This window comes from Colletotrichum tamarilloi (genome assembly GCF_030869305.1).
Source record: "Colletotrichum tamarilloi strain Tom-12 chromosome Unknown Scaffold_4.1, whole genome shotgun sequence".
In the NCBI taxonomy this organism is placed as follows: Eukaryota; Fungi; Ascomycota; class Sordariomycetes; order Glomerellales; family Glomerellaceae; genus Colletotrichum; species Colletotrichum tamarilloi.
The window spans coordinates 1,042,221-1,055,060 of NW_026849387.1; the positions used below are offsets into that span (position 1 = coordinate 1,042,221).

At 52.6% G+C, this 12,840-nt stretch overlaps 4 protein-coding genes across 4 annotated transcripts; all 4 read right to left on the reverse strand.

Moving 5' to 3' along the window:
* Nucleotides 1–941: 941 nt before the first annotated feature.
* On the reverse strand, nt 942–1,806 carry CTAM01_02001 (40S ribosomal protein S18; the record flags this gene model as incomplete). Its single annotated transcript, XM_060518041.1, has 4 exons — nt 942–1,258; nt 1,410–1,508; nt 1,646–1,675; nt 1,782–1,806. The coding sequence occupies 4 exons, from the start codon at nt 1,804–1,806 to the stop codon at nt 942–944; spliced, it is 471 nt and encodes a 156-aa protein (XP_060387575.1).
* Nucleotides 1,807–2,809: 1,003 nt separating this feature from the next.
* CTAM01_02002 (uncharacterized protein) lies at nt 2,810–4,618 on the reverse strand (the record flags this gene model as incomplete). The annotated part of the gene is made up of 3 exons (XM_060518042.1): nt 2,810–4,042; nt 4,136–4,500; nt 4,561–4,618. The coding sequence occupies 3 exons, from the start codon at nt 4,616–4,618 to the stop codon at nt 2,810–2,812; spliced, it is 1,656 nt and encodes a 551-aa protein (XP_060387576.1).
* A 1,648-nt stretch (nt 4,619–6,266) lies between these two features.
* Nucleotides 6,267–8,699, reverse strand: CTAM01_02003 (Cas1p-like protein; the record flags this gene model as incomplete). The annotated part of the gene is made up of 1 exon (XM_060518043.1): nt 6,267–8,699. One exon carries the CDS (start codon nt 8,697–8,699, stop codon nt 6,267–6,269), a length of 2,433 nt encoding a protein of 810 aa, XP_060387577.1.
* Nucleotides 8,700–10,750: 2,051 nt separating this feature from the next.
* Nucleotides 10,751–11,863, reverse strand: CTAM01_02004 (uncharacterized protein; the record flags this gene model as incomplete). The annotated part of the gene is made up of 2 exons (XM_060518044.1): nt 10,751–11,463; nt 11,566–11,863. 2 exons carry the CDS (start codon nt 11,861–11,863, stop codon nt 10,751–10,753), a joined length of 1,011 nt encoding a protein of 336 aa, XP_060387578.1.
* Nucleotides 11,864–12,840: the final 977 nt, after the last annotated feature.

The window sequence follows — 12,840 nt, forward strand, 5'->3', positions numbered from 1 at the left end:
CACTATGAGGGTATCGGCGTCGCCCCCCCCTCCTTCCTTCCGCTGCACTTTATTATCTCCGTGGCAATATTTGCATACACCTTGTGGTCTATTTCTTGTTGCTCGCCTTGTCCCCTAAGCATGTGTGGACCTACGGCTACACAGTACACTAGCATATGGACTCCGTCAGGTCAGTCAGTGTTGATGGTTTCACCTCACTCTACTGCGCTGGATTAGGTTGGCCCTCATGCTCTTTTGCGAAGACGGCTGGTTCATTCCCATCGTTTCATTATTGCCACCCCATTCCTAGCTGCACATCGCGACAAGAGCTTAGCCTTGGAGGAACGTATGGGCGTCAGCATGCACGCCTACCATGACTGACGAAGAAGCCATCTTGAAGATGAAGTCAGACCCGAGCCGGATCGGCTGGGGTTCGGGCTTTCCGTGTGGAGTTGAGGCTCCGTGGTTTCTGCCTCCACACGGAGCAGGACGCTGGATCCGCTTCGCTTGGAAGTCGCACAGGTTTTTTGAATTGATAGCCTTTCGGGTGGCATTTGGCACATGGTATGTCACTATGATTTCCACCGTTCTATGCCGGGGAGTAAATGGCCTTCATAGTCATCTCCCAGCAAGTCACCATTGCGATTGATGGCTTCTCTGCCACTCTCGATAAGTTTAAACCTTGTCATTTTGTGTATCGTGTGTGTAGAAAATCACGTCACGTCGTCACCCAGAAACGCCGTGTACTTTTTTAGCTTTTTGTTGTTTTGGTATGATGGAACTCTTTCCGATTCGTTATCTAGAGACGCCACCATCCTGCGCAGAATAGCAATCCCCTTGTTGTAATGCAGCAGTAGAGTATCATCACGAGTGATGAGATGGAGAGAAAACCAGCCGTATCACGCCGCCTATTGTTCCTTGCCACCGCACGACCCAAATTTTCATCATCAGAAGCCACACGCTTAACCACCCTTCTTCTTGGACACACCGACCGTACGGCCGCGGCGGCCGGTGGTCTTGGTGTGCTGACCGCGGACGCGGAGACCCCAGTAGTGACGGAGACCGCGGTGGGCGCGAATCTTCTTGAGGCGCTCGAGATCGTCGCGGAGCTTGGAGGCGACGCCGTTGGCGAGGATCTGGCTGTCCTTGCCGTCGACGATGTCGCGCTGTCTGTTGAGGAACCACGAGGGGATCTTGTACTGGGTGGGGTTCTGGATGATGGTGACGATACGCTCGAGCTCTTCGGAGGTGAGCTCACCGGCGCGCTTGTTCAGGTCGACTGTAATTGGGAATTCGTTAGTCTTCTCGTGTCCTCCTTTGATGTTTCGACCTTCCTCTCTCCATTCCTAGCACCATGAATGCAGTCCTCGTGTGTGGATTCTGCTGGCGGAGGGAACGGGGAAAAGGGTAGGGCTTTCTCGTAGACGTACCATCGGCCTTCTTGCACACAATGTTGGAGTAACGACGACCGACACCACCAATCTTGGTGAGCGCGTACATGACCTTTTCCTGACCACGAACGTTGGTGTCTGCGAGCAACGGTTAGCCATCTCCCATTTCCTCTCTCCAATTCTCGTGTCGGGGTTTCTCGAATGTCATGTCGGGGTGATCGGTGCGGTGCGTGTAGTAGGGCTTGCTGTTGTCGATGCGGAAGGAGTATACATACTCAGAAGACGGAGAATGAACTGAAAGTTCGCTGTACCAAAACAGTTAGCATCGCCATTCCGTAAACTTGCTCTCTCTCAAGAAAAACAATTCGAATTATTCTTCGAGAGGCAAGAGGGGCGCTGGGATAGACGAACACTTCTCCCCGGAGACGAGCGACATGCTGGGCAACTGTCGTACGAAGGCTGCTCCTAGATGTCGATGGTTGATGGCTGACGAACAGATTCGGTCAGGTGTGATAGACTCTCGAGAGTGGGTGAAAGGAAATTTGCGAGTTTGGCGGTGGGCTTCGCTTACCCTATGGTCACGTGTACTCGGAGCGCACGCTCTTCGCCTCACGGCTGGGAAATTTTTCGGCGGGGACGGGTGACTAAGCCGCTTTCGTGGGCAGCGGTTGGCTGTGACCCGGCAGCGACCCCTCGCTCTCGAAACGCTAGCATCCACTTGATGCGAGAAAGCATGCAGGGGTCGTTTTCGATTGGTCGGGGTCTCTTTGGAGAAATCCAATGCCTCCAGTGCTCGACTCTCGTGAGCCCACAAATTTGAACGAGCTCAACCGACGACATTCGATGGCAGTGGTGAACTTATTCTTTACGCCCGAAGTTGCAGGGACTTGAGCTTCTTTTGAGCTTTGATGGTCTATTACTTCCGGTGTATTTGGCAATCGACACAAGTATCCTGTCGTAGAGCGCCCCTCCCGGATGTTGCTCCTTTCACTAGGTATCGTCCATCAAACTCTACCTTACACGAAAGTCGCGGACATACAGCCCTTGAAAAAATTACCCAGGTAATCGTAGTATGGTGTCTTTCGTCCTGATACTGTTTTACTAGCCCTCAACAAGTTGATACAAGAGATGCCGCGGCCTTGTGTCTCTAGCACCCTTGGCTACTAGGTACTATGTAATCAAGAGCTTGCGATGAACTTGTTTTCCTTTCACATTTTCCAAGGCTTGAGATTACTCGGAATTACACACAGCACATCCTGTCATGGAGCTTGTTAAAGTGTAATTCAACAGCGAGGTACTTTCGATCCATGAAGCCTTCATTATCATCAACGCCCGTCATGATCCAAATAGACGCAGCCAGCCACCCAACCTGCTCAAGCCCTGCCCTCAACTCCAGAACACCCCCCATTCCCAAGTCTCATCAATCTGTCCACACACTATCACGCCGCGGGCGCCGCCGCCACTGGAGCCGCGGGCGAGTCAGCAGGTTGCGCCTGATTCGCGCCAGCAGCAACCGCCGCAGGTGGAGCCGGAGCCGGCTGTGTAACGCTCTGGCCCCCGGGACTCGTTCCCACAATCACCACTCCGGGCCCAGTGTTTCCTTGAGCAGCCGGAGCAGCCGCCGGCGCCGAAGCCGGCGTCACCGCTTGTGGGGGCGTGCCGGGATTCTTTCCAAACTGCACCGGGGCAATGGCCTGGTTGGCTCCGTCGACGATGGCTGCTCCCGGCTGTGCTGCCGGAGCATTCTGCGACGCCGCCGGCGGCGCTGCTACTTGAGCGGGAGGCTGTGCAGCAACGGGAGCGGCAGCTGGAGCAGCGACGGGAGCAGGTTGTCCCTGGTTCGCGCCGACCGCGATACTTCCCAGGTTCTGTCCGCCTTGCTGACCCTGAGCCTGAGCCGGAGGCGGCGGCGGCGTCGCGACCTGCGCTGGGGGTTGAGCTGCTGCTGCCGGAGGTGGCTGTATTCCTCCCTGGTTCGCTCCGACGGCAATGCTTCCCAGATTTTGGCCTTGACCCTGAGCCTGAGCAGGAGGCGGCGGTGGTGCTTGCGCCGTGTTGTTGCCCCTGTTCCCATTGAAGATGCCCAGCCCGGACAACCCGGCCAGCTGCGCGGCGGCAATCTGCTCAAAGCTCGAAAAGATCTGTGCCGCGGCCCCGGCTAGTGCCGGGTTTCCGTTGGCAGCGTTGGCGGCAGACGTTGCGCAATCAGTCAAGAATGTCCCCGCGTTCTGGACAAAGAGGCCCTGTTGCTGCGGCAGGATTATGGCGGCGGGATCCGGAACCGAGAGCAGCTGCGGCGCCTGCGTGCCTGCGGGGAGGATGATGCTCTGGCCTACCTGGCCAAAAGGGGCTGCCTGGTTGAAGGCTGCGAGACTGAGAGTGTTATCGGTGGGGGCGGACCCAACGGCTTGGGCGCTGAAGTCGGACGTGTTGGATCCAGCAGACGAAGATGAGTCCTCGAGTTGCACGCGGGCGGCGCCAAAGGCGTTTGCTTGGGCTGATGCTGCTTGCGGTGTCGAGATTTCCAGGTTGGTCGGGTCTGTTACCATGACGAGCGTCTGTTTCCCTGCCTGTCCGTTGTCTGCGAGGAGCTGGTTGACAAGGTATCGCTTGTTCTGTTGCCCCTGGTTTCTATTGTCGACTAGGCCGGTGACAGTGACGATAACGGTGTTCTTTGGTCAAAGTCAGTCTTGCCCTGATAGGTTGCTGTATACCCGTTGCCAGTTGTATCAAGGCGGTATAGTGCAGAACAAGGGTAGACTCACCGCCTGAGGAAATTGTGCCTTGAAATGATTAATCCGGATGTTGTCCTTGACGGTCTGCAGCTGCGTCGCAAGTGCGAGCTGAGACTGTACCAACGCAGCGAGCTCTCTCTCGTTCTGCCTTTGCAGCTGATTGATCGTGTCGAGGTTCTCCTGGACGACGATGATATTGGGCTTGATGATGTTTTGGATAATGTTGACATCGCCATTGTTCTTGTTGTTGTTATTATTGTTGTTGTTCTTGCCGTTGTTATCATTGTTATTATTGCCTTTGGCATTGTTCTTGTCCTGATTTTGATTCTGGTTCTGGTTCTGGTTCTGGTTTTGTCCTTGCCCCTTGTCCACGGCTTTTGCATCCTGAGCAGGCGCTGGAAGACATGACGGTCAGCATGACTATTCAAGCCAGGTGAGATGAAGTCGAGACCTACCCGCCACAGCCAACGAACTAAACGCCGCCAGGGCAGCAATAACGTGCTTGAGATGCATAGCTTGCTTCAAAGTCCACACAACTAATTAGGATTTACAAAACGAAATGGGGGTAGCAGTGAGTGTTCAAGGCACAGCCGACTCGAAGAGTGAGAATTATGAATCGTAAAGGATCGTAGGGATTTGAATAAGAGGAGAATTAAAAGTGGCCGCTGGGGCTCACGGAGAAGAGAGAGAAAGGCAGATCGAGGGAAAGTGAACGCGAAGGGGTGCCAAGAGATCTACTCTATCGGAGCATAGTCTGTTGATCTCTTCTGATCGGTTACAACGCAGAGAAGGAGAATAGAAACTGGATGCTGGTGGACTGCATATGTATATTAACCTTATTCCTGCCCGTCTTTCTCACCACCCGAAGAAAACAGCTTCATGGTCATGCTCGCCCTTTGTCGATGAATCTCTTCTGCTGCCGGGAGCTGCGTTTCCCGTGGTTGGTATGGGATGCCCTGAAGGCGGAACTGAGGAACAGGGAGGGGCCTCTGAGTTGTAGATGGACAGGATGACAGATCTGGTAGACATTCGTCTCGTCGTAAAACTCCCGAACCCTTGCCCCCGGTCCCACAAGTAAGTAAAGCCGCAGTTATGAAAAGAAGAACGCACGATAGTGGCTTCAGAGTCAGGGGCATTAGTGATCTCGAGGCAAAAAGGGAAGGGTGTCCTGGTCCCAGAGAGGGGTAATAGAACCCAAAGCCAGGACGACTTTAGTAGGAAAATGGGAGGAAAACCAGCCTCACCTGCCATCCAACCTTGACAACAGCTTGACATGCCAGTACGCCGGTCGTATGCCGCCTCAACCGTCCCATGCCGCACCTGTCAAAGCAGCCATCATCCCATCGAAGAAAGGGACAAGGCTCGGTCCTTCAGCCACCAATCACATCGCCGCCCTCTACGACCCTGGGCGGTTTTGCGACCTCACGCGAAACAGTATCGAAGAAGAGCCTCAAGAGACAGGAGAGAGTCCGAGAGGAGAGGAGGGGTTGTGCTCCATTCCGAATTTCCTCTTGCCATATGCGAGTCAGCATGGGAAGGGTGTCACGTCAATGCGTAAAGTTTGGCAACTCGTCGCGAGTGATGCTGGTGACCATCTGTAAATCTCCATAGCCTTGCACTCATCATGATCAACCGCCAAGTAAAGATCGCATCCAGGTAGGAAGCAAGCCGCAATTTCGAGAACTTGAAGATCTCAAAAAGCGTTGAGAATGCACTGGAAGATCTCTAGACTCATCCGCGGCTCTTTGAAATGTCATCCGGTAACACCATCCCGAATCGGAGAATTAGGGGCCTTTTTGAGTTAGGCTCGAGCCGACGCAGATGCCAAGTCCTAAGTCAAAGCATAAATGCTTTCCGTTTGGGCCGATGACAGCTTGGCTAACGGGGAGCCGAAGCTTGTTTTCAAGAGACCACATTGGAGTTTGATCCATGTGTGGGTAGATGGAGCAGACTCGAAACACACAACTCAAGCCCCTCATCCCTGTCACTGTTTAGTAAAGCATACCACTTCAATGCGACTCACTGATAGACGACAAGTAAGTGTATCATCTGCAACTCTGCAGCGTTTCCTCGGGTAGTCATTTATACAGAAAGTCTGCCTTGCGTCATTCCGGGTAGAGGGAACATTCGGTTCCAACCCGGGATTGTCGTACAATGCCCATCATATACCATAAGTCATATTACCAAGCCACAGTAAGGCCAGGAAGCCTACAAACTTCAGTCGTAAGGCGCTGTTTGACGCAACGGTGCCTTTCGTTCTTCCTCTTTCTGTCGCCTCTTCCATGGCTGCCGCCGAACGCCATGGAACAGGACTTGTCTTACCGTCCTTAACCGGTAAGGTGCGACCCAACGAGACTTCTCCGGCCTGCTTCCCTTCCTCTACTCCCGTCAAACCCTTAACAATGCGGAGAGTGGCACGCTGGCAATTGTTGCATGCCCAAAGGAAGACAATAGCAATGATTGTTACTTCAGCTGCTCTCGGTAGACGGCCTCCGCTTCCAATCCTCAAAACCCCAGCTCCGTCACTCGCAAGCCATATGTGATGGTGCAAAATGTAGGCTTCAAGCGACATTCTTCCAAGAGCTGCCGCAGGCGGGATTTGAAGGTCTCGCAACTTCTGTAAAGAGTTTCTCGTAATTATGGCCGACAGCACAAACCAGGGGCTCGTGTACGGATGGTAGGTGTCGTAAGACTGGTTATTGTGGTATACCTCGGCGATGAACGCAAGGATGATGAAAACAATGAGATACGCAATGGCGAAAATGAGCATTATCGGCTTCACCGGAATCGCGTCTTGTTCTGGGTATGTGATTTCCAACAACCCGCGGTCAAGTGCGTTGTTGATCTTTTCAAAGAGAGCTTCGGCGTTGATGCCATGCTGGCGACGCCTGAGAACCGAGACTCGGTGCGTCGCAGCCGCCGTAAGTATACCAAAGTAAGGGATAAAGCGGTCCATGGCGAAGTGGGCGCGCAGGGGATTTACGTCCCAGTAAATCCCACAAGCCCGTTTGAGAATTGACAGAAAACGCTCAGGTGTACGGGTGCTTTGTACCAAGTACGAAGTCCAGGCAGCAAACACAACAACCTTTACAAAGAATGCAACAGGATTGCTGTTGAACTTCTTAAAGCAAGCCAGCGTTGCATAGATGACTGCAAACCAAAACGTCAATAGTGGCACAGTGTAAATGATCCATTCGCTTGATACCATGAACGCGATCAAGCAGGTCAGCAGATTCAGCCGACCTAACACATATGCGACCCTGCGTAACGAAAAGTCTTCGGTGCGGAGGAAGTACATCGTGTGACCGTAGCTGAACAAAAAGATGAATGTCGCCATGAGGAACTTGTGTACCTTATACATCGCCAAGGACTCGGATGCGTTGTGGTACTTATACAGTAGAACGAATACCAGCATCCAGCCTCTCCACTCGTCTGTTTGCTCTCGTGATAGAAAGGACGTCGTAGTGAGTCCTTTCGCCGACGACAAGACAGGTGCCTTGAAACGAATTGACAGCGCTGCGAAAATAACTAGGCCAACCAAAGGTGATATAAAGTCGGGTATGTCAAAGTACTTGTCCTGCTTCGCGAAGATGTGAGTTCGGTCGGCGATAAGGCAGTATACCGCAACGATCAGTATGGTAGCCAACGCCAGAAGAGTATCCATGAAGCGGGACGTTCGTGCAGACGGAAAAGCATCCTGCTGCCGACTCAAAAACAGGATTGGCATTGTTAGTACATTGAGGCCAAGTAGCAAAAGCTGAATCCGACGAAGAGGGGAATACGGCACACAGCAGGTGATCTGGTTGGCGTATCCTCGTCTGATCAGACCGGCATTGCAGTGGGCATTGAGGACGACATCTAGTTTTCTCTCCGCCACGATGTCGACCGAATGTATACCATCCTCAAGCATAGCGTCGTCGTGTCCCTCGGTCATGCTATTGTAGGCCCTTGCGATGTGTGATTTTTCGTTCAGCTCCAGGTGATCCAGGTTCCAATTCATGGCGTCAATCCTCCTAGGAGTGATGGCTCGCGCGCGGGACGCGGTAAGCATATCGTAGGCTGGAACAGGCACGGGTGCCATAAGGACATGGTTAGAAAGCTCTGCAAAGGCTGACTGTGAGTTGCTCTGAGGGTACACCATCAATTCGTCGATACTCTTATGCAGGTACGGCATAAGGACGTTGATGCCTTCTCTGAAGAGCTCCAAGTACCGGTCACCGCCCTGACGGGCCGCCCATAGACCTGGAGTGCCGAGAACGATGAGCGCTGGTGAACCTCTTCTTTCTTGTCGAACAAGTTTCTCGTAATCGGCGGATCCGGGACGGTCCCGAAATCGAGCCAATTGGCTATGGAGACTCGTGGAGTTGAGCCAAGGGTCCCAGATAAACTCCAATCTGACGCCTTCAACATCCATTGTGAGGTTTTGATGTTTGTCGTCCGACACGGCGAAGTCAAGAATGGCTTTCTCGGCGACGTGATGGTCAAGTCGGGTCATGGCAGCAAAGTAGAGCTGGCGCATAGTCGAGTCTCCCATGATAGCTAGGTGACGACCTGCGAAGCAATCCGAGACATCCTCGCGGGACATCTCGCGCATTCTGCAATTGTCAGGCTCCCATTTCGAAAAGACGTCTCTCGGCAACTTTGAGCCGGACCGCGAGCGCCAGGTGCCGTTGGAGAGCAAAGCGTTGCACTTGTAGGGATCATGTTGGCCTGCATCTCGTGTCAGCTTCTTGACTCAGCTTAAGCTTGTCCACGACCCTAATTTGGTGGGGCAGCTGGAGAATGGAACTGCTTTAATCGTACCGAATACAAAATACTGGTAGACGACTGAGAGAAGCAGTATTAAGAGGGAAACCCGCGGTATGGTCCGGAGAAAGAAGGGCGAGCTCCCGGCAGAGGAAGCTAACCTTTGAATGCTGCGAATCATTGGGGGCTAGGAGGGACAAAAAGGAACCACCCGATAAGGTACGGCGCGCGATCTCAATGCTCCGACTGGTGGTGGCGGTTGCAGCTGGCGGGAAACCGCATTTCTCTTCCGCCTAGTGGAATGCTCCCCGGACTGTTCAGGGACGTGTTGAAGAACAGAACAGAAGAAGACTCGCGATGTTACAAAACCGTAAGAGAGCACTACGAAAGTAGAGTAGTAGAACGCGAGTTGAGGTAGAAGGGGAGGTTCGGAGAGGAACAGTCAAGCGGCGAAGGACCCAAGAAAGGAATCGGACTGATTGTCAACCCCATCAGACGCGCATGTGAGCGCGGCTGCCATTTCCCTTATAATGCCAGCAACGGTCGAGGCCAAGAACTGAACGGATGACAGGGCTGGCGCTGCCAAGGTGCCGCTACGGAAAGGGACCCGTCCATGGTCTTGGGATGTCATTCCTCAACCTGTGACCTGTCAGCCTGGAGGGAAGGGAGTGGAGGGAATCCGCGGAAAGGGGAAGGCAGTCACACGTACGCCGCATCTACGCAGACTCCAGAGCGGCAGAGCACATTGCATTGGCACATTAGGCCCTGGGGAAATCGATAAAAGATGGACGGGGGGTTGCACTTGGTGGGAATCACCGTCAGCAAGCGAGCTGTTGGTGACTGCTCAGATGGGATGGACGGGCAGCCGTGAGATAACAGGCCAGGCACCCCCCTTCCGTGATCCCTGCTGGATGTCGACGACGCACCTTCTTTTGGCAAGCCAACACGCGACATTGTGGGGGAGACTCCGAGAGAGAGAAGCACGAACCCGAGCACCGTCATTCTGCTCGCCTATTTGGCACCGTGTGGGATGCTCATAATCCCGCTATTGCCGCCAACGATTTGTTATCAATCAATCACCCAACCCGCTGGTCGCTTTGGGACTCTGGGAGTTTTGTGGGCCAGGGAACACAGTGTGGTCCACTTGTGTTGGCCAGTGCAGCCACGCTGACGGCCAAGAAGGCGCACCGCCTATATTTTCTCTCGGCTCGAATTTTTTTTTCCTTCTCTTCATTTGTCCATCTTCCCGTCGGACACCGTTTACAGTCGGCCAAACGTATGCCGTTGCAAACGGCGGCACAACTCTCGATACTCGAGAAAGTGGATTACTCGAGCACTGCCAGTCACTCCATGGTGTTTATCCTTCATTCGGAGCATATCAGGCTGCTGCAAGAACTGCAAGAACAGAGGTAGGTCAGAGCAAGGAAGCTTCCGCCAGTCACGGAACGCATCACATACATGCAAACTTGATGCCGTCTTTTGCCATAGCTCGATCAGTTCAGCCGTCTCGTCTTCTGATCTTGAGCCGGATACACCACGCCTTGCGCGCGGTAGTATGAGACAAGATCGAACCCCAGGCAATGTTCTTTGAGTACGTAACCTTCTGATTTCATGTGAAGGCTTGCGTAATTTATCTGTTGTCACACCTCTCAGTCTTGGCCCTCTTTTTCATGTAGAGATCGTTTCCATTTCGTGCGCGTATCTACCTCTCTACCTAAGAGGCAAAAAGAAAACTTTTTGTAAAGGCAAATTTCAAAAGCAAAACATTCGGTCCCGTTCGTTCCCGTTCCATAATCTTAAGAAAGCCGCCAGCCCGATCGCATGCTGCTTCGCTTGAGTCTTGACTCCCTACTCACATCCCGTAAAACCCTGATAACATGTGAGACCAATCCGCAATTCTCACTGAATGTACGTTGCCCAAGTGCCGAGAGGGCGGGGAGTGGGCTGCTTCGTCTGCTTGACATTTGCCTCCAAAGCCGATAACAGACCCTGACGGTCGAACTCGGTCAGCTGAAGCTTCTGCGCAGTCTGAATATGCTGAACGTCAACTTTCAGGATGTCTCGGATGGCAAGAAGCTCGTCAGCGCCCAGGCTGTCCGTGATACGCTTGGTCTTGTAGTTCAAGAGGAAGTGGTTGCTCATCATCTCCTCACGCTTGTTGAAGATGGCAGTCGTGGCCTTGGAAATTTTGATTGTCACCTCCTTGAGGTTGGGGCACTTGGCCAGCTTGAGGAATGCCGAGTCAGACTGAGGCCCGCACCAGTGAATCTCAACCTTGCGCAGGTGGTCGAACAGGTTGCTGTTGGTGTTCAGGTGGCCAAGAAGCTCGCAGCAGCAGGCAAAGTACTGAGTCTGTTCGCCGTAATAAATCTGATAGAACTCATCTCTCAGGGCTGCTCCCAAAGTCTTGTACATTTTAAACTGTTGCTTCGCCATGTGTCCCCACAACTTTGCCTCAGGGTTGGCACAGTTGCAGCGGTACTTGTCTTGGATGCGCTTGAGGGCAGGCATTCTGCAGGCCTTGGAGCTGGTCTCAACGACCATGTGAAGCACACGTGCTCGAATCTCACGGGGCAACTTCATGAACGGGAAGACGGTAGGAGAGGGGCGGTCTGCAATACAGGAGTTAGTTACTCTATGGACTTTTCCATTCCGATGTACCCATAACAATCTCTGGAAGAACATCAACGTCGTTGAGTTCATGAAGCACTTACTGGCAATCTCCAAGACTTCGGTGCACATATGAATGAGCAGGGCGCATTCTCTTGTCTCGTCTTGCTTGTTCTTTTTCTGCTTTGTCATTCTCTCGGTACACTTTCGGATAGTGTCGATCATGGCCTGACGTCTCTTGGAGCTCAGACGAAGCATCCGGCCGAGCTCAGCCATGTCAATGGTCCCTGTTTTGGTGTCTTCCAGAGCTTGCAGCATCACCTGAGTGTTGTGGCACAGGTCGAAGCGCTTGTGGATGTTGCGACACTTCAAGACGAACCACGAGTCCATGCCCAAGACCATCTTGACGGTATGCTTGTAATTCTCTTTCTTTCCTTAGGTACGATATTTGACAGTCAAGACGCGCTTGGTGAACGCTTTGACGATATATGCTCGGTGCAGTAAGCCAGGTATCGGGACGCTAGAGATATATGGTCGGAAAGAAACGGTCTCAAGTCTGATGAGGGCTCTGACTGTTGTCGCTTCTAAAATGAAGTGATCTAGCGTTCGAATGGACCGCGTGGAAGTTATGGTGAATGGCCGGTTCGATGTGATTCAGGTATGCGCTAATATCAAGCGAAGAAGAAACGCGGAGATGTCGATGTACGGTTCTGAGGTGTGTTGGGTAGGAAGAGGCGTCTTTGATGGGAAGAGGGCTGGGGAATATTGCAGATTAAAGTAGTCCAGGACTGATGAACTGTGCTTTGCGACTCTCGTGAACTTGGATAGCTGCTAATGGAGGATTTGTCGATTATTGCTCCTGCGTGATGACGACGCACAACTCGTGGTGCTTATCAAATCGACCTGCGGCTTCAGTGTCAGTAAAAGAGCAGAGGGTTTTGGGATATGATCGAGATGAACTGTAGGCTGCGATATGAGGGTTTCCTCATAGAGTGATGGCGGTTAAGCGTATATAAAAATTGAGAGTCGTGAGAAAATAAATGCCCACACGTAATCCAAGAACTTACCTGTTTGTACTGCGCGAGAGGGTGAGAAAGACGAGAAGACGAAAGTTTGGTGCTTCCAGTCGGTTGGGAGAATGGGTGTGAAGGGGAAGGGATATAACAAAGCAGAGCTTAGAAGATATAAAGTAGTGTGAGCTCTGGTGATGTGAGTCGTAAAGTAGAAAAGTGCGCAGGCAATACCCCGGTCGGTGAGGTGTGAAGAAGGGAAGAGTTGCTCAAGGGTCGCGGACTGTGAACATGTGATGTGATGCGAGCCCAGTATGGCAAGAAAATATTGTAGAAAAGGGTCTTGTCGATACCTAAGTTTGAGAGGTA